Genomic DNA, 23,594 nt, shown 5'->3' on the forward strand with positions numbered 1-23,594 from the left:
AGCGTTGTAATAAACTTAAAAGGGCGCCCAAAAAAAAAAGATGATAGCTAATATTTGTTAGTTTGGCTAAACGGCTGTAAATTAAGAAAACACGTAAGGAAATGGGGTAACGGCGTATTTATAAGCGTTACCAAACAAAACTGCCTACTACTTACACAGGTTTATAAATCCTGTTGTTTATCGTTTTGGCTTTTATCGCGTTTGATATTAGCCATACCTAGCTTATGGCAAGCTTCATTACGATGCATTGAGCGCAAGGCGAAACACGACCGCTTGAAAAGAAAACGTGCATTGGCTTCGCATGCAAGTTGGGCACTTTGCTGAGCATTCGCGTGTCGAAGGAACAAAACAAACACAAGTCCTGCAATGATTTGTACCTTGCCCACCGCTCGTCTCGTGGCCAACAAAAGCGAGGTAGATGAAAAGCGCGACGACTGCCCTCTAGCGGACCAGCCAGCTAACGCCATTAGATGAGTTTGAGCGAGTTAAAAAAACAACAACGTAATTTCAACCATTTAATATTCGAGTGCCGGATTTTGTGTTTTAACACTAATTTATCGTGAAAATGAAGTATTGGTTGTAGTATCGTAAATGAGAACGCGCGTTTCAAAGAGGAAGTGACGTAGTGGCGATGCTTGAAGAATACTGGGTAATGTAGTTTGTGATTGCCCACAATAGAGCATTTTTTTTTCATCAGTAATTTTATGCCCTATATCTACCACATGAAGCAAAATTATACGTGCAATTTTTTTCTCTGATATTCAATAAATTAATCTGCTTAAAAAAATGGGGTAAACAGAGTTTTGTAGCAGAGTATGACATTAAATTTAGCACCACTATGTTTTTACAGCAAATTCATTATTAATGGCATCATCGTCTTTATTTTACACCATCGTTCACCCATTATGGCAGTTACAAAGAAATCAGCAAAGTGATTCACAGTGATATTGACTAAGCACTTCCTTTTCCCCATTTAGACTCGAGGCATGTTAATTATTAACCGAGCCTCTCCTAAATTATTGAATATCCAAACAGATGCCATTATCAGATACTAACTTTTGAATTTGTTGATTCAATTCTCAAACCACTTTGTAATGAACATGCAATATCAACCACAGAAAATACACTATGAATGTCATAGCAATCCACTTATTTGCACACAGTTGCAATTCCAAAACACATCGCCCTGATGTTATGTCCACTTCTTCCTCCATGCAGGAGTAGCAGTGAAGTAGCAGCTTCAGGCTTTACATGTTGCAATCAAGTCTTCTTATGTCCATACGCGTACCACGTTTACGCCATTTCCTCACTTTTTGGTGGGCGTAGGAAAGGAGACTAGCTGCCTGTTCACCTCTCTCAGCTGAGCGCTTAGCGTCTCTGTGGTGAACGTGAGCTCTGCTATTTGAGTCTGTAGGCTGGTGAGCGTCTCGTTGAGCTCGTCCTCCTTGTTACGCGAGTTGACCGCCTGCCTGGTGTACTCCAGCACCATGCATCCGCCGCCCACGAGGAAGATCAACGTCTCGCCCAGCAGCTCGGCGCCAAGCTCCGCCGCTACTTCCTCGTTCAGTGGCTTAATGCTGGCACCACGGAAACCCATGATGCGCATCTTGGTTCGCATCTCAATCCAGTGGTACACTGCAATGACAGTGATCAAATGACATATTTTACAAGGGGGTACAAGCACCTAAATAGTGGCTGGTATGATTCAGTTGTCTGAAATACTGGAAAAGGTTTTGATTTTATTTAGATTTTTGCCCAAAAGCCTATATTGGTTATATGTGTAAATAAGAATGGACAGAGGCTAAATAGTTTTTTTATTTTTTATTTAAATTAAACGTGTAAAGGTACTATATTTACTCAGAAGCTACTTTATGGCTTCTATTTAATGGCGTTTAGCTGGAAGCTGCTTCAAGTAACTACATCAATGTACATGGTAGCCGGACAATCACTAGCTAGGTGTCCTGATCAATTTAAATTACATTTTATTGCTATTTTGTATTTAATAACTACAAGTCGCCGTGTGATGCTACACTAGCTACACTCAATGACAATCAAGAACCGCCCAGCCCGCCTGTTCTTGTCTACTATTGGTCAGTCACGTGTATTCACGACGTCTATTGGATATGAGATTTTACCAAGAGCATTCTCATTGGTCATCAGCGAATGTATGTCCGTGCATGTCTGACACTTGCGTCTAGCGGTCACTAGACACCCTTAAAGATCGGTTACTCACGCTGAGCCGGCGGCATGCAGACGTAATTCTTAAAAAATTCGCTCCTCCGAGCCCCAGCTTTTATCCGGTTAGCGACGGGCTTGCTCAACTGCTTCACTCCGAGGTAGAGGAGCTTGGCGATTGGAAAGGCGCCGACGACCATCTTGGGGCGGAAGTGTGTTCACGTTCAGGGGCGGGCCTAGGTGTGAAAAAGCCAATCACATGGTTAGCCAGGTCACCAATCAGACGTCGCGCTGGCACGTCGGTGACGCTGTTCTGTCAAAAGCACGCACGACAAAGACTACATTCATTCGATTACGTTGTTAGTCGATTACTATGTCTAGTTTTCAAACTTAAACCTTAACTTACTTAATAGTTTGGAAATTTGAAAAATGCATGAATAACATACAACAACAACAAAAAAAAACACTAATGCCAAGAAAAGAAAATCTGTCGTAAAAAATGAAGGGGCGGCATGTTATACCTGGCCAGCTGTGGCTCAAACACCTGGCTCGGGTTACTTGCGTTTATGTAGGGAGGAGGAGCAGGGGCGGACCTAGAGCTATGTGTGTGCACGCCTGGAGGAAATAACACACACTGTGACTGGGCAGCCGACTTCAGGAAGCTTAGAAAAAAAGTGTTCCAGGATCAGGACACGCAGATTTTCTCTCTCTCAGTCTCAAAGGGAGGAGGACAAGAGCTTTCCGTTTTCTTTGAGGTAAGCGACTTCTCATGTGCATTCCTGCAAGGAAAGTTACACCCACCCCCTCAAAAGTGACGTTACAGTCCGTTGTGTGGAATTCTTAGAGGCAAGGGTGGTTTTATTTTTGGTTCTGAACTAATGAACATCAGATGTAACTAATTTTGTAACCGTCTGGCTTGCATCCATTGAAACACCACAGCCTGTTCCTGTACGATTAATTCCATGCGGGCATCAAAGCAACAACCGAGATTTGTCTGAGTTTCATTCCGATTTGAACCAATTTCATGTTCATTCATGTGACTTTATTGCCACAATTTAGGACTATTACAATGTAATAAGTATAATCAGATTTGTTATGATAGTAATTGTTGCATGAACAAATCCCTGAGGGTGCTTCAGAAAGTATTCGAGAAAACTTTGTTTGTTTGTGAAACAAAAAAAATTCACTCAGTTGGCCCTACTTGAGATATGATAAGGACAATGCGGATTAACACGTCATTTGGATGTTCAAGGTTCGAAATTCTTCTTTGCATGTGCTTACGTGACTTTTTTTTTTTTTTTTTTCAAATTTGCTCTCAGATTTCAAAAACATTTTCGGTCAATAGAAGACTAAGTTGTCATAGTAACCCGTGACCCTAAAGTGCAAAAGAAAATGGATGAATGAAATAAACTAGCGAAAAGTCACACACACGACTACTTTTAATGCTGTGTTGGCGGAACACATCAGGACTTGTTCAGAACTCGAACCCTGAAGGATTTTTGGCCTGAAGCTTGACACGAGGGATTGACACATACTTGGGATGTGCAAAGCCAACTCACGCCTGCAAGCAAATCCACCTGCTTGCAGAATGTCCGAGTGGCGCGTGGCCAAGTGTTGTGTGGCCACTTGCTGCAATTTCATGTTCAGCACAACAACAAAAACAACAACACAAATTCCTCCAAAGTGATCGATTTTGTGAAGATGTCTGTAACTCAAAATACTTTTATCTCAAATCGTCCTTGACAAATGAAATGAAATGAATGAAAATGAAATTGATCCGTTCCAGCCTCCCCAAAAAACAACAATATAATGTAACGCAATGTAATTTAGTTTTACGTGATAAAGCCATCAGTGATTAAAATTTGCTCTGGATAGGTGGAATAGTTTTTCCGGAGAGGACAAAGAATATGTCATATTGTCTTTTTATCATCTCTGTGTTGCACAACTGTATTCAAATCACCATTCTATCACATAAATGCCATTTGTTAGCCTATCTGTAGCATTACGGGTTAGCATCAAACTAGCAGTTAGCCAGATTGATTTAAACATTGCGCAATTTCATTTGTCTTGTGTTTAGTTTGACAGCAAGCTTGAACCAGCAGTGGACATAATCAAGTTGAAGTTTCTTTTTGAAGAAGTTGCCAAACTGCTGCCTGTTGAGAAGTGACTCAAGTTGAAAGAGGCTTCTGAAAATTTTTTACTGTAATAATGATTAAGCCTCTGCGTTTTTAGAGTGGTTTAAAAAACACGGTGGGAAAAGTGAAACTTTCAGCTGCAAATAGGCACCACATGTTCTGTACAGTTCACCCCAAAGCGTTTAATCACACTTGGGAAGGACACACAAAGCCCGTTGCCCCAAACCACCACTGCTCCTGTGCACCGACACTCGCTTTTTGGCAGTCGACCGAAAAACAAAAAACGCCCATAATTGCTTGGAAGAGGAATATAAATTGGGGGGAACGACCTGCAAATCTGTGTAATGGCCGTCTACTTTGTTGTCTAGAAATGTTGAGAATGTATTGCGACACCGACAGATTCCTGAGTCACGTGCGGCAAACGTAGCAGAGAAGAAAATTTAAAAAACTTTTACTCCTGAAACAAATTTCCAATTTGAATCGTGCCTGAATGATTGTGGCGACTAACATGTACAAACTAATCTTTAATTAATATTTCGGGTCACGCAAACCCGACCAGTTAAATATTGAAATTATATTCAGCCCAGAATTGAAACACAATGTTAGCTTGAAAATAAATAAACAAAATACACATATTTTTAGATATATTTTATTTTTTACAATATATATATTATTTTTAATCTTTTGATTTTTGATGACTAATTCAAAAAGGTGATTATAAATCACACACAGATCGAGAAACATTATTTTTATTGCCGGGCCTGTTTTCCTTGCCTTTGGTGAACAGAATGTGTGCTTGCTTGTTTGGTACGTTTTTTTTTTGTTTTTTTATGAGGCAACGTCAAGCACCTACCTCTGTGGCTTGCAAGGCAGTGGAGAGTTGTTCTGAGAAACTAGGGCGTAACTCTTGTCATTGTCTGCAAATAGAAAAGACTGAGTGAGGCATTCTTGTTAGGTGACAGGTCACAGACTTAGCTCAACATGATGGAATTGAGGATCTGCTGCGAGCTAGATTTGGCCTCTATTACGCAATGAATGAAGATTTAGTAGAGGTTCATGGGATTTGTTTTTTGGTAGTCTTGTGGTTGTTTTAGCTGCGGTCTCGTGGGATTTGGGCAAGTCTCACATGTCAGAAAGTCTTGCGGAAGTTTGACAATCTGGCATTGCATCCCCTGCCAGCAGAATTCAGGTGGAAGGAAATTGTGGAAACACGGATAAGATCGAAAAAGGTGATGTAGGATCTCAGTGGAGGATTTGAATCACACACAGCAGTGATTGTAGCAGACACACCCCGGTATTCCGCTTAACTGACCGTGATTGTCCTGAACTGTTACACATAAAGCTTGTCAGTGAAAGGATCTTTGTTGCATGCTAAACGGTGGGAAGAGGAAGAGCGACGTGATCCCTTTTGCACAACTGCTCTTGAGAAATGTCCAAAAGTGAATCAGCAGGTCAACAAAGTGGGAATAGAGGACACTGCGACCGCATTTTGTCTCACTTAGTCAAACATAGGTGGGGCTGTTAAGCAATCCGGGTATTAATCTCTGTCAACAAAATTATAATAATAATTATATATATATATATATATATATATATATATATATATATATATATATATATATATATATCATATTTAATTTTATAATAATAATTATTCCTTTTAATTAATAATAAATTAATTTTATAATACTAATTTATTCAATTAAAAAGGGAAACCATAGTTTCATATTGAACTGGTCAGGTTGCTGACGAAAATGAGTTCAAATACACTGGCTCTGTTTGATAGGGTTTTCTGTCAATTTGGGTGACTTCCCCGAAAGCGTAGACGTCCAAATGACCTTTGGACAGAAAACAAACCAGAAACCTCAGCGCCATGAGCGGTCCAATGAACATTGAGTGGTGGGTGACGGGTTGGAGTGGGGGTGTCATGCCAGGAAGCGGAGGGGCCGGACCATGATGCGTGATCTGGCTTTGTGTTGCGCACTCTCTTGACAAAGATAAGATGTGTGTGTGGGAGGGGGAGGGATGACGTTGAAGGTCTGCTGTGGAATGCGACTGTTAGTCCCGCACGGCCGATCTTATCGATAGTGTGAACCTCTTCCGAGGTGCCTGGCTAATGTTGGTTCAGATTTGCCAGATGTGGCTCACAGTGCCACTCGTTTATCTACCGGGAAATATGCACAAGTGTTGCATGTGATGTATAAGTGGCAACACTTGACTTGAGTTTAGTGTTGAGGAAGTTTATGTTTGCAAAACTTTACTTCTCATTAGAGTTGATTCAGTACTGCTTATCTGCACATGGTGTGTGTGTATCCATTTATTTATTCATATAGATTTATGTATTCATCCATCCATCTATTTATTTATTTAACACATTCCATTGATATTTTATTTATTTAATTATTGTACGTTTATTTATCTATTAATTAATTTAGTTATTTAATTATTTCTCTTTCTATCTAGGGTGAGTGCATATCCATTATTTATTTAATGTTTATTAGATTGATATTTAATTTAATCAATTCATATGTTTATCTATCAATTAATTTAGTTAGTTATTTAATTATTCAACTTTCTTTCTTTTTATTTATTTACTTACACAAGTGGATGCATAATTATAGTCTGGGCACTTTGGGCATGTCTGCCTCACCTCGACACAAACAAAAAGGGTGTGGACGGTTGAGTTTTTGCACGTTTGCCCCTCGGGGAGGACGTAAACGGTTCAACATACCTGATAATTGTGCAAGGCTCCTCCAGTAGCGAGGTGGGACCACACCAAAGTAGAACAACAAAGACCATCACGGCTTGAAAGGGTCCAACTGGCACCGGAACTGTACACAAAATGAGTCAATACATGGAAATAGAAAGATAAAAAAACAAATCCCATTTTTCCAGGAGTTGAACGTCGCTGCCTGACAGCCATGGCTTCTCAGAACAGCTATGGCAGCAACCTACTGTGTGAGTCCCCCCCCCCCCCCCCCCCCTCATTTCTATTTAATCACCCTGTCAATCATCCTTTGAGCTCTGTGCTAATTGACTGTTTTGCGATTTGGCGCTCTCCAGTCCAGACTATGAACGATGACCTAAACGCATCGCTGGCCAGCGCGGACGAGCTTGACAAAGAGTTCAGCACCATGATGAGGACGGCCTCCTCTGGACCACCGGACGCACAGCGCCGTGGATATCCGGTACGCGCAGATACACAGCGTTTGGAGCTTCAAAGGTGTAAACGTTTCTGTGTGTGCACAGATTCCTCAACAGCAGCACATCTCCTCACCATCCAGCACGTCCAACTCACTGAGGGGGTCGAGCAGCTGGAATAACATCAGCTCAATGTCACCGCCGTACACACCCAGCGCATCAACCCTCCACCCGATGGACTCCATGGTCACCATGATCAAAAGTGCGCCCACTTCCCCGGTGCCTTCAGTCAGCTCGGTTTCCTCGCCCAAGATCAGTCGGGCCGCCTCGCCTCTGCCCCAGGGCGCTTTGAGCCCCAAGCATTCGCCCCACAGCCAGAGGAGAAGCTACGATTGGAGTCCCCGCGGTTCGGTGGGCTACATGGAGAGGAGCTCGTCCCCCAATCGCACCGCCGCCTCTCACCGACCCCTGCCCTCGCCCAACCGGCTCAGCCCCTTCGACGGTCGCGGGTCGCCTCGGCCCGACCGGGGTCCCTCGCCTTTAGCTTTTCATCATCCCGCGGCAGAAACGCTTCCTCGGGCTTTTAGTTTCAGACAACCAGGTGAGGACCTTTTCATTTGACTGTGTCATGAAAAATAACGGACAAAACAAATTTCTACGCTCTAATTTTCATTGTAAAAATAAAAACATTAAAAATATAAAAATAATTTAAAAAAATTGTCAGGGAAAAAAAAACGTGGAAAAGACCTTCCCGCCTTTGAATCGGAATCAATAAAACAAACAGCAGCCTCTAGATGAGGAAATACATTAGTATCATTTAAATTCCTTTTTAGTCGAGTCTGCACTAAGTAAACATACCGATTTGTGTTGGACGTGATGTAACAACGTGGCAAGAAGGCTTCGCATTGCTTAGGAGGGTGGAGCTGCTGCTGCTGCTCAATTGCTGAGTGAGTTTCTGCAGATCTGATGATTTTCACCATCTATTGGGAAACACACAGAGTTGTAGAACAGGTTTGCATCCCCACCCTGTATTTGACAAATCCCGGCGGGCACACGATACAAATCAGCTCAAATCACAATACTTATAATTACGGCATGAGTACACACCCACTTAAAAAAGGTCCCATTGTTATTGTCGTTACTCCAAAGAAATCGACATTTTGAGTTCTTTGGGGTCATTTCCGCTGTGCTGTTCAAAACCAAATCAGTTTTTCTAAGGGACATGAAATTTGCTAGGCACACAAAAAAAAACTCTCAATCCTGTTATGTGGTTTCTCCCAGATGAGGGCGTGCAGAAGCAAAAGAGTCCCGGCAAGTGGAACGAGACGGATCTAGACATGTCCTTCGATAGCAAGCCTCACCACACTTATGACAGTTAGTCAGTCCTTGTGCGCCGAGTGGGACAAACGAGTAGAAAATGTCATTCAATGGGCCTTATGTCTCGTTCCAGAGAGCGATTGGATCAGAGCCACCGTGCCCAACAGTAACTGGAGAGAGTCCAACCTAGATGGCCCTTCACCGGCCCCCAGCCCCAAAAAGGTGCGAAGGAAAAGTCCGACTTGTGGGGACCGACAAGCAATTTTCCGGGACCAAAACAAATGACTGTTTTCCTTTTCAGAATCCTCGCGCTCCGCCTGTCCAGTTCTCTCACAGCTCCCTGCCAAGGAACACTCGGGTGTCAGTCCTCCCGGACGTGCCGTCGTCGACCCAATCCCATCAGTACCACCAGCAACCCATCATTTCCCGGATTTCCATTCCGCCCGCTGCTGCCCAATCTCGCCAACGCAGGCCCATCCCGCTCTCCGTCATCATGCGTCTCCAGAACCCCCAGTGGGGAGCTACGTCCGCCAGAATGACTCCAGGGGGGCACCATGGAGACCAATGGGAGGCTCCTTACCAGACTGGCGGATCCAGAAATTTCTTCTTCAACCAGGCCGCCATGCAGCCGCCGCCTGAACTCAGACAACCGGCCATTTACAGCGACGGTAAAAAAAAAAATCTTTATCTTCAAACATTTGCCTCACGTCAAGGTTCCCTGGACCAAGAGTCTTGATTCACACAATGAACAAGTTGTCTCATTCCTTCTTGGCAGCATTGAACCCAGGTGACATCGACGCTGAGCTGTCCAGACTGGACTTAGTTCACCACGTTCCCATGATCCACGAGGGCCCTCCCCGGCCCCTCAGTCCTACCCGGCTCCAGCCCGTGGTGGCCCCCGAGGCCCAGAGCCAGGAAATTCCCGACATAGAGGAGCTGCTTCGCATCCGGTCGGAGATCCCTCGACCTCTGAAGAGGCGCGGCTCGGTCGAACCGTCGCAGCCCCTGAAGAATGCGTCGCAGTATGAACCCAACCAGTACAAGAAGCTCATCAACAAGCTCTTCCAGCGTAAGGAGCGGCGGCACAAGGGCGAGGAAGGCGGCAGTGAGAGCAGCAGCTCCTCTGAGGGGGAGGACAACAGCGCTGCGCTTCCTCCGCTGCGACCGCCCCAGGCCACCACCCTCCAAGATTGCAGAGTACGAAAACAGAAACCTTCCGGACCTTTCCTGCTGTACACTATGCATTTGAATCCCAGCTCAAGCCGTGTTTGTCCCTTCAGAACTACCATTCTATCCTGAGGGCCAGCCGGGAGCGCAAAAGTTCCGGGAGACGAGCCCGCCTGAGCCCGCTGGTGCTGGCGCTGGACGGTGCGCTGGTGGGAGAGCTGGAAACAGTGCAGCGGGCCGTACAAGAGGTGCTAATGCTAATGCTAATTTTACCACTGTCATTGTAAGGGAAGCTGTGTATTTTATGTTCGACTCCGTTCTTTTCCATGCAAAAACTCAGTTATTATGACTAAGTGGAAGCTTTCTGCGTCCCCGCAGATGCCGGACCCGAGCCAGTCTAACGACGAGGGTATCACGGCGCTCCACAACGCCATCTGTGGCGGCCATTATAATGTGGTGGATTTCCTGGTTCGCATCGGCGCCAATGTCAGCGCGCCGGACAGCCACGGATGGTAAATGTCTACATGGGGGCATATCGTTAAAACGTCAGAGCGCTTTGACGTTTTGTGTGCGGCAGGACTCCGCTGCACTGCGCGGCGTCGTGCAACGACCGGCCGCTGTGCGAGTTCCTGGTGAGGAACGGCGCGGCTGTCATGGCCATGACTGAGAGCGACGGCGCCACGGCCGCACAGAAGTGCGACCCGTACGCCGTCGGCTTTGAGGAGTGCGAGAGCTTCCTGAGAGGTGAGGCACGCGCATTCAAATATAGGCTGTTTTTACATTTGTGTCTTTGATTTTGCCATAATTAAGTTTTTCTTTTATTTTTGTTTGGGTCTCTGACGTCGCCATAATTCATTTCATTCTGTTTTTCTTTTGTTATTCTGAGGCTACAATGCGGACGTTGAACTCCACGTTTGTCGTGTCGTTGATGTCTTTGATGTAATTAATTTCACTCTTATTTTGAGGCTACAATGCTGACGTTGAACTCTACGTTTGTGTCTTTGATGTTCCTATCTCGCTTCACGTTTGTGTTTTTGACGTTCCTGTCTGACTTCACGTTTGTGTCTATGATGCTTTTGTCAGGCGTGGAGGAGGCGATGGGCACGGAGAACAGCGGAGTGCTGTACGCCTTGTGGAGTTACCCGGCGCAGGCCCCGGACGAGCTCACCTTCCGAGAGGGGGACATGGTCACCATCCTGCAGAAGGTTGACAGCTCCGACTGGTGGTGGGCCTCGCTGTGCGGCCGCGAGGGCTTCGTACCCAGCAACTACTTTGGGGTAAGACTACAATTTTCTGTCCCGTATGTTACTGTCACCCCTTAGAGGTAACATCGCCAACTACTGGCCTGTCATGAATATGCCAAGGCTTTGATTTAGTTTTTTTTGGATGGTCCCTGTGAACAAGGAACTTATTTATTTATTCTTGTGTGTTTATTCCCTCAGCTTTTCCCCAAGGTTCGACCAAAGTCTCTCTCTTAGCTGGGAAAAATGCACTTGGGTCAAGCGGCGCACAATGTATTGTGTGTTTCACCGATTTGCTCAGTCAAAGACAGTTGAAGGACGAGTCTCAGTATTCTTTTTCTTTTTTTCACTTTCGTTGCTTTTTAACACAACATACACAGAACCCGCTCACCACCACATAATGTTGGATAGCTTTCAGGTTGGCAAACAAGGAAGTGGTCCGCATATATTTTTTTTTACAGCTTCTCTAATATTCTGTGAATTTCAATATTCATCAATTCTCAATATGTTTTTAGTGTGATGTCTAATATGTTATACTCCAACTTTAAGCCTGGTTATGTGACTGGAAAGGAACTAAAAAAAAAAAAAAGAATGAGTCTTCTAGTAGTATGAAATGTGTGTGTTTTTTGGAGATGGTTGCTTGTATTATGATTGTATACATATATATGTTGTTTAATGACTGTGCAATGCCCAATGGTGACCACAAGGCGGCGTCATATAATCAAGTAGTATTAATACTGTGCTCCTCTGTAATGTGATCAAATCAACCTTTCTTTCCTTTTTCTTCATTTCGACTTTTTATGCTTGATTTTTTGTGTGTGTGTGTGCGTGGGTGAGCTGAAGCCTTTTCCAGCCGACCTTGGTCAAAAAGTACACCGAGGGTATAAATAACAGCGGTCTGGCTCTGTTCCTTTTTGGACTGAGAGCAGGGTATTTAAAGTTAAATACAACCAAATGGCACTTTGGATTAAAATTTTTTTTAGACATTGTAACATCACACACATTTGCGGTTGTCCCCATTGTTATAACGAAAACGCTTTGTTACATTTCCAAATAAAGTTGTATTGTGCCAAAGAGCCTGTGATGGCCACCCGAAGGGGAGGGGAGACTGTGTAACAAGACAAGATGGCTGAGTTAGTCCACCGTGATGGACTTGTCGTCCCGAAGGCCGGAATGATTTATTCAAGTAACGAGAGCAGCCGCGGCGAGCCGGGATTAACTGCGGAGGAACGGAGGGCGAAAAAGTACGTCTATTATTCAGCACGTCGCCGAATGCAAGGCAGAGGACGTATCCGATCTCAATGTCCTCACAAACGTACTTCCTCCGCGGGGAAATTTGGACGGCAAGCTATTATTCACAAGTTCCAATTTCATTGTTTCTCCTGTCACAAGCGTCACGAGCATAAATAGAAGAGCGTAGCCTCTTTGACTTGCTAACAGTCGGAGCAACACTCCCTGATAATCTGCCTCCATTAACCACCACAACCCTCCACAGGGAGGATATTAATCACTTTAATTGCCCGAAAGCCTGAAAGCAGAATCCCCCCGTCCCCTCCCACCACCGCTTGTGCCTCCATCTTGAATTGTTGGCTCTCGTCTTCCGTGACAGTACCTCAAGTCCATCCTCACGGAAAAGACTTTTAATCCCCTTAAACGACGACTCGGGCTTTCATTATTTCGTTATTTGCTTCCGCTTCATTGCCGCCGTCACGATCCACGATTAGCGCCCATCTTGGCCCGTTTCCTCGCAAATGACCGTAACGACGAGCCGTATCGGTTCATCGCGAGGTCGACAAATTCATGGCGTGGAACAAAAAAAAAATCAAAATAGAGATTTTGCGAAAGAGGGAGAGGAAAAAAAAAAGAGAAGTGCTTTTTTTTTGTCACGAGCATCGTGTTTTGAACATTCTCATCTGTGCTACAGCATGTATCCAATTTTACCTCACGCAGGAAGAGCAATTCCCCAAACGTGTTTCTTTTGCTCGGGGCTGCTTGAGAACAACAAAAAAGCAGGTTGCAACGCAATCTAATGGGAGCGTAAAGATTGACGAGCGTGTTTTGGAGCTGCGGAGAAGAATTGGATTAGTTGTGTTCTCCCTAATGAGCTACTTATCACCTCCGGCTGTCAACACCCCCCCCTCCCCAAGCGAGGTATTGTCCCCCCGATTGAGAAACTCGAGGTTTGCTGAGGTGGCCTTTCGGGCGCTTCTGGGGGGAAGAGAACACAAGCTTTTGATTTATTTTATACGTACAGAGCTGGCTCACACTTCTATGAAGCTGGAAGTAAAACATTTTTTGGTGTTTAGTTGGCTTAGGCTTTGTATCGAGCGCCTTGGGTAAAGTTGATAGTTGCCTAACTGCAAGATGGTCGCGACCTTTTGGCCCCAATCCCCTGTTAGCTGATTATTGGTTTGGAGGGAATGAGCGATGGGCCAAGGAGGTGAGATGCTCATAGCGCTGTGACGGGAAAATGTCCATTTTACTTTTTTTATTTGACTTAAAAGAGTTGAATCAGCATTTCTATTTTTAGCAGAGTCTATATCTTTTGGAAACAAGTAAAAAAATAAAACTTTTTTATTTTACTTAAAAGAGTTGAATCAGCATTTCTATCTTAAGCCGAGTCTATATTTTTTGGGAATATGTAAAAAAAAAAAAAAAAAGAGAGAGCCAAGAGAATTGATCCCTCAGTGCTTTGAGCCTCGTCCCCGTGATGGATTCTGAAGACAAATACCCTTTCAGACAGACGGCTTTGCAGCCGCTCAAAAAAAATAACAGAAGAAAAAAAAAAAGGATTTTGAGGTGTGTACGTGTGTGTGAGTTTGTGCGCGTCCGCCTCATTAAATAGTCAACATAAGCTAGCGGCAGCCGGGCCATTGATTGGTTGACTGCAGCGTTTTATCCACATGCATGCTGATGCCTTCTTGAGTGTGACTCAGGAAGGCCAAAGTGGGTCAGAGAAGTGGTGAAGTGGGCATGGAAGAAAGAAGATAACACCACACATACACACACACGCATGCACCCATGATGCATAACAAACAAGCACTAAGCACCTCCCCCTGCATCTTTTGTTCTCCCACCTCTTTATGTTGATTGCTCACGCCTGCTGAGCAGATTTGCACGTTATCATTTTTAAATGCAGTGCAGGGAAGGTGTCAATCGTCCGTATCATTTTGTGCTCAATCGCGAGCCCTGAAAATGTAACGATTGGATTCGGTTTGTGATTTTTTTTTTTACCCCTATCAGACAAATGGATGGATGGACAGACAGACACAACCAATCTAAAATTGGTTCGTAACAAATGATGGACAGATAGAGAGCAAGAATGGTTTGATGCTGGAGAGAGAGAGATGAAACTTCCAAAGTACACACGCGTTTAAAACAACACAGCCTGAATTAAAAAAAAATGAAAAAATATCTATTCTCAACACCCACGTACGCACACACACTTGCTAACCTTAAAGCCCTCCCTTCCCTCCCCTCTGCAATTCTGGTTTTAACCCCAATCCTAATTCCAACCCCAAATCAAGCCTTGACCTTCGTAATCCTCTTAAATGAGTAAGAAAAGGCAAAATGTCCTCACTTAGCATGCCCCGTTGCAATTCCCCCCCTTTGCAGTAATTGAAACACACGCGTTTAAAGAACGAGGTTTTAGGACGCAAGAGCTGCAAAGGGGGGGGGGCAGCGATAATGAGGCTCACAGAGAAGTTGGGGAGTCACGAGAGAGGAACGCCATGCTCCCTCCACTGAGGAGGAGCCAGGAGGAGGATGGGAGAGGAGACGACACGCGGGAGGGGAGGGGAGGGGGAGGCAGTCCGATGCAGCACTGACGTCTTACCGTGCGCGCCAGCGCCGATGCAAAACAATGCGGGACGAGCGGACGATTGTCTCCTTCCCCGTCGGACGATTCATCCAGACAGCAGAGAAGCCGACGTGCCAACCTGAAGGTGAGGCGACAATACGACGAGATTATTCATTCGTCGCATGCGGATTCACGAGCCATTCGAATTGGCTTTGTGTGCTCCTCCTTTTTTACGGCAGCCAGTTATTATTCTATTTTTATAGATTCATTTTATATTGTATTTATCCCCGAGTGTCATGCATGCCATTTTTTCATGATTGAAGAAATATGTGGAAAATGAAACTTAAGATGTACAAACACGACAGTATGAGGTTTTAGTATTTGTAATATTGTTGTATAGGGCATACAATTGTAATACGTGTACATGCATATATGTACAAAATTGATTAAGAATACACACGAGGGATATAATACAATCTTAAAATTGGACCGATCCAAGAATTTGGGTTATTTTTATTGAATTTTGGGTTGTTTTGCAAAACAATAAATCAATTAAAAATCTAATTTGTGCAAAATAAATAGATCCATCTATTTTCAACCCATCCTTTTAATAATGATATAGTGTATTATTTATAGTAATACATATGTATGTTACATATGACATTACATATCATGACGATCATATAAATGTGAGTATAAATAAAAATGTTGACTTCAGAATGAAATGCCTCAATTTTAAAATGAGAAAGATGCAATATTTTGTCTTCTCATTTCACCAAACTTGAGAAAGTTGATGTCACATGCGTGATAGAACATGCCACACACGGCAAATTGTGTGCGATGATGATATTGCAAACGCAAGCTCAAGATTGCCACGAGCTGAGTTCACGTACGCACGAAAATAAGGCTACCTTGTTTTGTTCCTGTGTGCTTGGCTCGCCTGAAACATGACACACACACACACACTTTCTTTTTCTTGTGTTTCGGGAGACGTGCACCAAGTGACATCAGCCTCCTAATTAAAACGTTCAGAAGCAGAAGACATGATGAATGCAAACTGGGTTGGAAAACAGCTGCAGGAGGCAGCCACACATCATTGGCTCATTTGTACACACACACACACACACACACACACACACACACACACACACACACACACACACACACACACGCAGGCGTGCACAAACGACAGCAACGCAGCATTGTGCTTCACAATGCACAAAACACTTCATTGCACAAGGCCGTATTTTTTGATTTTTGGTGTGTGTGTCTAATCATGGTTTTCAAACTTGAACTTTTTTACGCCACCGCAAAAAAATACAAATAAGGTCGCCAATTAGCAGCAGAACAACAAACATTACAAGACAGTAAAAAACCAGTGCAGGATATTTAATATTATGATGATAAAGTATATGAAAATGAACCCTGCACTCGGATACAGTATGGGAAGGGCGGAGTGTAAGTTAAATATAACTGAACTGTACTTAAAAATGTACTAAATTAAAAAAAAAAAATGTAAATAAATGTCCATTAATTATATCCCGGTTTTATTTTAGTCAGGCTAAGAACTGTGCGTCTTTCAAAATTAGATGGAGGGAGCGCATACTTATTAATCTTTGTTAATCACATATCCTAATTTGACCTCAGTATGACACAAATAGGATTGGCAACAGCAATTTGTTTTTTGTTTTTTTAAGCTGGCAGTTTTACTAAGAGTGTCATCATAGAGTGGCAAATGAATAGCCCGCCCTTCACTTCTCATACAGCCGGCTCGATGCGTTTCCATAGGAACAGGAGCTTACTTTGCAAACGGCAAGAAAGCTGTGTCATTTTTTTTTCCTCATTTTTTTTATTGTTTTTTTTTTAAAGTCATCGAGCTGCATCTTTATCACAGAGATGAAATCAATGAGCCTCGTGTAAGCCCCATTTATACCCCAGCTTGGGTCCGAGCGGCCCAGGAGGTGGGTGGGGGGGGTCATACATGTGTTTTCATTAGCGAGTGTGACTTCCCGCATCCCGTCCCTGGCCGCTCGTTTGTGCTGGAGCGAATTACAGGAGCGCCGGCACTTTGCATTGTGCGTGTGCTGAAACGCATCGAGTGAGACTGCAGAGTGGCTGAAAATCCGAGCGAGTCAGCAGCAGCAGCAGTTTAGCTTCCTTTTTGCTCTTGTACCTCAGCTTCGCCATTGTTAGCATACACGGCTTCCCTTAGGAAATAATGCAAATAATGATCATCTTTTGGCCCTCATCAAAAGCTTTATTAGCTTTGTTTTGAGCGTTGTAGCTTGGGATTGTGCAGGTAGTTCAAAGTCTTTTTTTTTCTTTCTATGGGATTTATGAGAAATTTCTCCCTGGGCTCAAAAAAATTCGAGATCCACAGAATCAAGTGACGGCGGTATCAAAACTGTCCACTGCGAGATGACGATACAAGAAAGAGCGATATCGATATCCTGTATCGTTCCGGCCTGGTTGTTAAAACGCGCATTGTCCTCGTTAAATAAAAGCACGGAGGTGAGAGTCGCAAGAGACTGCTCTTGTTACACGCCGCTTGTGATTTGTGGCCGCGTCCTTGTCGCCGTTTTATTAGCGTTGCAGAATGCGAGGAAGTGGATGGGGAGGTAGAGGAGGGCGGGCGTAATAAGCTGAGTGCATCGCCACTGGAATGAAGATGCAGTAGTTGGGAGAACAGGAAGCGTGGCTCCAAGTCGAGTAGAAGAAGAGTGAAAGATGACTGATGATGCAATCACACCTTCTTCTTCTTCCTCCCGAGTGCAATGAAATGCTCCATTCATGTGCTACTGATTGCCTTCATACTTTTTTTGTATCGCGTTGCATCACCTGCGCCGCAAGTTAGACCGGCTTTTGTCGAATCTAAAATGTGTATCATAGTTGAAAATAATTGACTGCTCATGCTGGGCCTAGTTGTTGTATCACATCACCTGCGCCGCAAGTTAGACCCGCTTTTGTCTAATCCGAAACGTGTCAGAGTTGAAATCTATCAGCAAAATGTATTTTAAAGTTGCTCTGACTTGTGCTGACATTTTCAAATATTGTTCTAATACATCTCTGTGTGTCCCCGCAGAGCCCTTCCTGATTTTATTTGAGGACGCCTGGAAGACATCAAGCTGAACTAAGTAAGTGTTACAGTCTATTGATCCGAAAACTAACTTTCTAAATTCGGAGCGAGCGCTGTGTTACCCAAAGGTCTGCTTTATATAAAGTTGATGTGGAACGCATCTGCCCTGCTCCAGAATTTAATTTCAAGTTCCTCTGGGATTTTTTTATACTTCACATAGACTGACTTTAAAAAGGAAATGATAGTTCTACAGGCTCACTATTGACGCGCATCGATCGGCGTATTCCTGCAGGACGATGGTTTGTAGATCAAGCGAACGTTCAATGCTGAAATGTCTTTGTTGCTTCTCTTTAATAGAGCTCCTCTTCCTTGTAGCAGCCCAGACAAAGAGCCTGGCACTCCTCATTTGTCCCGACTTAAAGCTTGTGAAGTTGGATGGACCACATTAAAAATACACATCCCGGAGGAGTTGGGGCCAGCGGCGGAGGCGGCGTGCCGTAAATCCACACTGAGGTTGTTTGATTTCTTCGTCGTGACGCCATGCAGCGATGGACGCTGTATGCCGGCGGATGGTTTGAACCGCCGGCGTAGGCGCTAGGATTCTATTTCTGGAGTCTCATTGCTTTTACAGATTAACTGCCCTCCAATATGGCCCCAATCCGCCCACGGCGCCACGGGTTTGAGTGACACTCGGGCATAATCAACACTCACTGCAGCTCAATTGCCATTTCTTTGTCCGCATTCAACTTGTATCTGATTTTTCAAAGACAATCTGAGCGGCTCAATTGCTATTTTTCAAATCCATCCGAGGCCATTTTCATACCTAGATTGGATACGAGACAGACGACCGACCTGCACCTTCCCGAAGCTACTTTGTTCATTGACGATCATTCCTGAAACCTTTTTTTTTTTAATAACTTTGGTTCAAACTCTTTAGTTGATCCATAAATCCCGCATCCTGATTTGGTCACCGTTCAACCATATGCCACCTGGAAATCGCAACAGCTTCTGAGTCTTTGTGGTCATTCCACACTAGAACCTTTTTTGCAATCTGCAAAGAAAAGATAATCTTGATAATCCTTCACCCTGCATTGGTCGCCAGTCAGACGCAAAGACAAAGGCAACAAAACTGAGCATCTACATCGGAGCAGTTCGCAATCTCATCCCTTGGTTGAGACTATTTCTCAAAATTAACACCTGAGACTGGTTGCCAGCCACTGACAAAACTGCACTTTGAAATCATCTTTATCTGTTATTTCCAACAAGAACTTTTCCTCGTAAATCCCAAACGATCAAAGGCCAAGACAGAACGACAGCAAAAGTCAACTGGTAGTTAACTGCGTGAACCGCGGGACTAGCAGTGACCTGGGATTAAGTGCGACATCATAACGTCCGAACGGATTGTTCCAGGATTTCCTGAAAGGGTCCTTCATTGGATGTCCATCATCAGAAAGGAAGACCTGAAGATCCGAGCTTTTGGAATTCCTAACCTGCAGGGGACGACGGATACGACGCGTGTTGTCGTCCTCGGCGCCGCCTGAGCTTTCACCGAGAGAAATCATAGAATTGGATTAAAGATGGATTATCGCTGAAACACTAGCAGCCGGCAAAGCGTCTAATCCCATTGTGCACTCATCGGGGGGGAGCCAGTCCGATTCCGTAGATTAAATTTTGGGGCGTGGATGCCAGTCAAAGGCAGCGATGGAGAATCGCGATGAGCTGGAGCACCCTCTGTTGGGGGAAAGTCCGCATCTGCCGTCGGGACCGGCTCCCGGGGGAGTCTTCAAGGGAATGCTGGTCAAGTGCGAGGAGGACATGGCCTACCCTCCTATGGCATGGAGGGGCTACTGCGGACACCCGCCAGATGTTCAGCAACCGCATCAGCTTCTGGACCCGTGTTCCTTGCCCCGCACGTTCGAGTCCTTCTACCCGGCTGCGCCCATCTGGAGCCACGCCGACTCGCTGCTCAGCAAGGACTACCTGGAGACCACCTTTGTGGACATCGGGCCCGGATCCACGCTGGAGCGCAAGCTGTTGGCCGAGGCGCACGGTGACTTCCACAGCGCCACCTACAGCATGGACGACGAAGACGATCTGCTGCCCGACTCGGACGTAAGTCGGCGTCCTGCCTGATTCCTCCTTAATATTTTACATTGTATTTTATATGACATCACAAAATGTATTACTTAGTGTTAGTAAATTGTGAGTTTGAGACACGGCGCAATATTTAATGACATCATTTAGCGGTGTGACACATCCTCTGCTGCTGCTGCTGTTGCTCTGAGAAGGATAACTGCGTTATAAGCACAAGCGTCTGGATTTATTAATAGAAGCGTGCCAGCAAAAGTATTTTGGGGACAGCGACGAAGCAAAGCTGTCAAGGAGTCACATTGCGCAGGTAACGATTGTGGCATGATGGCGCCGTGCTCACAAGGAACATAAATACTGAATTTGAAAAGTTGCATCTGAATCCGACAATAGGCGATTTTACATTTGTTTGGATGTGCACTGCCCTAAACACTTTATCGAAAGAGTTTTTGCTCCTCAAGGACAGACAAAAAGCTCATTTGGGATTCTGGCGGCAGTCCAATCATGCAAAAAGTGCCGTCTTGCGGGAAGGAAACCTCGCAGTGACCTCAAAGGCAACACGGCATCTTCTTCTCCTCCGTTGCACTTTGCCAAGCCCAAAACGTTTTGCAAAAGAAAATGGCCCATGTTGATACATTCAAGCAGACAGGAAGAAGCCAAGCATAAAATCACATTATTTATCCTGTAGTTCAAACATGAGCACGATTGACTTTGTAAAGACGCAATTTTCTATACGGCTACCGACTCTTGATGACGCGTATCGAAAAGCGGGCGCAATTTCCCAATTTTCTTGTCGATCACAGGTTATTGGTGTGCAAATAATGATTGTTTTTTCTCAGTTGCAAAAATGTCCATCATTGTTTTCTAAAAGCAAAAGCAGAACTAAAATGGCCAAAGATGTAAAAACAATGTGAGGTGCGGGGCTGCCTATTAATAGCCGCAGCTGCATCATTTGCACACACGCAATCATGCGATAAAGCGAGACATACAGGAAGTCAGACTGAATAAACCCTCGTTCGCCAATGACGCGTGAGTCACGAGCGACCCGCCGGTGCTCGTTCGGGCTAACCTCAATCGGTCACATGACCTCACTTAGTCGCATGGCATCAGTAAAGTTCCGATGCAGCCAGACAAACGCTGAAAAGGCATCTGCTCTGTAAAATAAATTGTCGATATTGATCATGTGTATTGCCATTTTATACTCAGACCCTGTGTGATGTCATCACCCCTTAAAAAAACGGCACATTATCAATTTTGTGTGATTTTAAAGACAAAATATTTGGTTGAGGCCTCTGACATCCTAAAGTCCACTTAGATGGTTCAGTGTTGACGTATGTTTATTTATTATTTTATTTATTATTTATTAATATATTTTTAAGTTTTATTATATTTATATCATAATTTTTATAGTGGTTAAGCAACAGAATTCAAAAGGTCCTTGACAACTAACCAGCATGTTAAAAAAAAAAATTTCTGACCTCTCGCCTGTTTCCACTGGCCCCCCTCAGGACTCGTCCATGGAAGACTTCAGCGATAGCGACAGCGAGAGCAACTTCCCCCTGATGATCCCTCAGGACTACCTGGGCCTCGCCTTCTTCTCCATGCTCTGCTGCTTCTGGCCCCTGGGCATCGCCGCCTTCTACCTCTCGCAGAAGGTGAACACACACACACACACATTAGTTCCAAGCTGACGAGATGCAAACTGGCACTTGAGTTGGCAGCAATGGACTAACAACAGCCTCACTGTTTTAAGTGCAACTCAAGTGCAGGGATTACTTAGATTTGCGGGATTAAGTTAACCACAAAGGATCAAAACACACACAGACTGCGAGCACAATTTTAAAATGTAAAACAAATGTGCTGGGAGTAAAAAGGGATTTTTTTTTTTTATCTCGTTTGTTTCAGTGTCTAAAGCAGTGGTTCTCAAACTGTGGTCTCGGGGAGTCAGTGAGTCATATCTTGGTTCTCAGCAACGCAATCAATTATGTAATGCATATAAACCTCTGTCAGGACTGTGAAGTATCCTCATAAATTGGAAAGTGGCGAGTGGATCGAGAACATCTAGAAGATAAAACGGGGGGGGGACAACATCAGCCGTGTAAAAATCCCATTAACGCTTCTGTAAAGCAAAGTAGCAAAGGCCGTCCTACGGAATCAATGGCCTTCATTAAGGTTTAATTAGAGTCATAATAAGAAGCCTCAAGGTGACAGAGAGCCAATAGTGTCACGTGGAGGTAGAAAAGGGAGGCGAGGAGGTTGGGAGGGTGCGTGAGCAGTCAGAGTCAAAGACAGGCATGCGGCAAAACGGTCTCGTTGGAGCAGTAACAGGTTCTTTATAAAAAAAAAAGCCATTGGTGACTCAAATTTTTGTGTCCTCTTTCAGACCAACAAGGCTTCGGCCGAGGGCGACCTCCAGGGGGCCAACGCGGCGTCCCGCCAGGCCCTGTGGCTTTCCGTGCTCTCCATCGTGTTCGGGATCGTGACCTACATCTGCGCCATCGCCGCCCTCATTTCCTACCTGTCTGCCAAGCCGCCGTAAAGAAAGAAAAAAAGCTGTGAATGCTTCCCTGAAGCTAACGAAAAAATGGACCTTGTGCACATGCCTCCGACAGATACTTGTAAAATAATCACATTATAGCCCATCAGCCTTTCTCCCCTCAACCATAATCAATTGGCCTTTCGCTAAGACCCGCCCCTCCTTAACAAGGATTTTCTTAAAAATCTTGACAAATATTTGATCTCTTCCAGACCCCAATCATGAAGTTCACAAAAACTGCTTAAGAAGAAATAAATGCATTCTGAAGTATCATACTAAGCAGCAAGATTTTCCCGTATAGCGAACCTTATTAGCTTTGCGGCTCGCCCTTTATTTCTATTAGAAATGTGATTGGCCAGTCTGCGTTTAGGGGGCGTGGCTTAGCGCATGATCAATTGTAAGCTATTCTTTTATGTATTCTTAGTGGAAATGCGCTTGATTTACAACCTGCAGCTCCCCGCCGCCCTCTGGACTCTCATTAGCTGTACCAAAGTTAGAAGAGAACCACTGTAGATATCATCCTCACGGTAAAAACAAGGGCGTGTAAGAAAACTTTAAAGACGCGGGTGCAGAGAAGTGAATCCTGGAGGACCTCGCCGTGGGCTGGTGAAGTTCTGAAATACGCCACAACTCGAAAATGAAAACCTAAGCGATGAGAAGAATATGGAGCCCCTACAGTGACATAGGATACAGCATCTATATGGTGGCCAATATTTCATTTTTTTCCCATGGGGCTCCAGGAGGCTTTTAAAAGAATAACAATGCAATTCAGGAAAAAAAAAAAACTTATATTGCTATGTTTGCTGAGTAGTCGTCTTCTGATAGCACGTGTCCCACATTTACAAGCTAGCATCTTGTGCGCTTGAGTTAGCATCTCATGTACACTGAAAAACCGCCTAGTTACATGTCGGCAAAATCA

At 44.4% G+C, this 23,594-nt stretch overlaps 3 protein-coding genes and 1 long non-coding RNA gene across 6 annotated transcripts; 2 read left to right on the forward strand and 2 right to left on the reverse strand.

The window, feature by feature from the left end:
* Positions 1–841: 841 nt before the first annotated feature.
* opa3 (outer mitochondrial membrane lipid metabolism regulator OPA3) lies at positions 842–5,531 on the reverse strand. Of its 2 annotated transcripts, none has more exons than XM_037267656.1 (3): positions 5,164–5,531; positions 2,234–2,411; positions 842–1,635 (listed from the first exon to the last, which is right to left on the reverse strand). In XM_037267656.1, exons 2-3 carry the CDS (start codon positions 2,373–2,375, stop codon positions 1,307–1,309), a joined length of 471 nt encoding a protein of 156 aa, XP_037123551.1. In that variant the 5' UTR covers positions 2,376–2,411; positions 5,164–5,531; the 3' UTR covers positions 842–1,306. The 2 variants fall into 2 exon arrangements, with proteins under 2 accessions (XP_037123551.1, XP_037123554.1); XM_037267659.1 differs by lacking the exon at positions 5,164–5,531 and adding an exon at positions 2,697–2,820.
* On the forward strand, positions 2,801–11,779 carry ppp1r13l (protein phosphatase 1, regulatory subunit 13 like). 2 transcript variants are annotated; one of them, XM_037267650.1, is made up of 13 exons: positions 2,801–2,930; positions 7,206–7,268; positions 7,374–7,498; positions 7,560–8,052; positions 8,733–8,825; positions 8,902–8,990; positions 9,070–9,436; positions 9,544–9,965; positions 10,049–10,183; positions 10,314–10,447; positions 10,513–10,679; positions 11,019–11,212; positions 11,378–11,779. In XM_037267650.1, the coding sequence occupies exons 2-13, from the start codon at positions 7,232–7,234 to the stop codon at positions 11,411–11,413; spliced, it is 2,292 nt and encodes a 763-aa protein (XP_037123545.1). In that variant the 5' UTR covers positions 2,801–2,930; positions 7,206–7,231; the 3' UTR covers positions 11,414–11,779. The 2 variants fall into 2 exon arrangements, with proteins under 2 accessions (XP_037123545.1, XP_037123546.1); XM_037267651.1 differs by lacking the exon at positions 2,801–2,930 and adding an exon at positions 5,410–5,539.
* On the reverse strand, positions 6,769–15,120 carry LOC119132421. The gene is made up of 3 exons (XR_005099871.1): positions 15,012–15,120; positions 8,310–8,431; positions 6,769–7,141 (listed from the first exon to the last, which is right to left on the reverse strand). It is a non-coding gene; the product is annotated as an uncharacterized LOC119132421 (long non-coding RNA).
* tmem91 (transmembrane protein 91) lies at positions 14,997–23,038 on the forward strand. The gene is made up of 5 exons (XM_037267654.1): positions 14,997–15,120; positions 18,058–18,109; positions 18,409–20,163; positions 21,648–21,794; positions 22,523–23,038. The coding sequence occupies exons 3-5, from the start codon at positions 19,753–19,755 to the stop codon at positions 22,676–22,678; spliced, it is 714 nt and encodes a 237-aa protein (XP_037123549.1). The 5' UTR covers positions 14,997–15,120; positions 18,058–18,109; positions 18,409–19,752; the 3' UTR covers positions 22,679–23,038.
* Positions 23,039–23,594: the final 556 nt, after the last annotated feature.

Source organism: Syngnathus acus, chromosome 13 (assembly GCF_901709675.1).
Source record: "Syngnathus acus chromosome 13, fSynAcu1.2, whole genome shotgun sequence".
NCBI classification, from domain to species: Eukaryota; Metazoa; Chordata; class Actinopteri; order Syngnathiformes; family Syngnathidae; genus Syngnathus; species Syngnathus acus.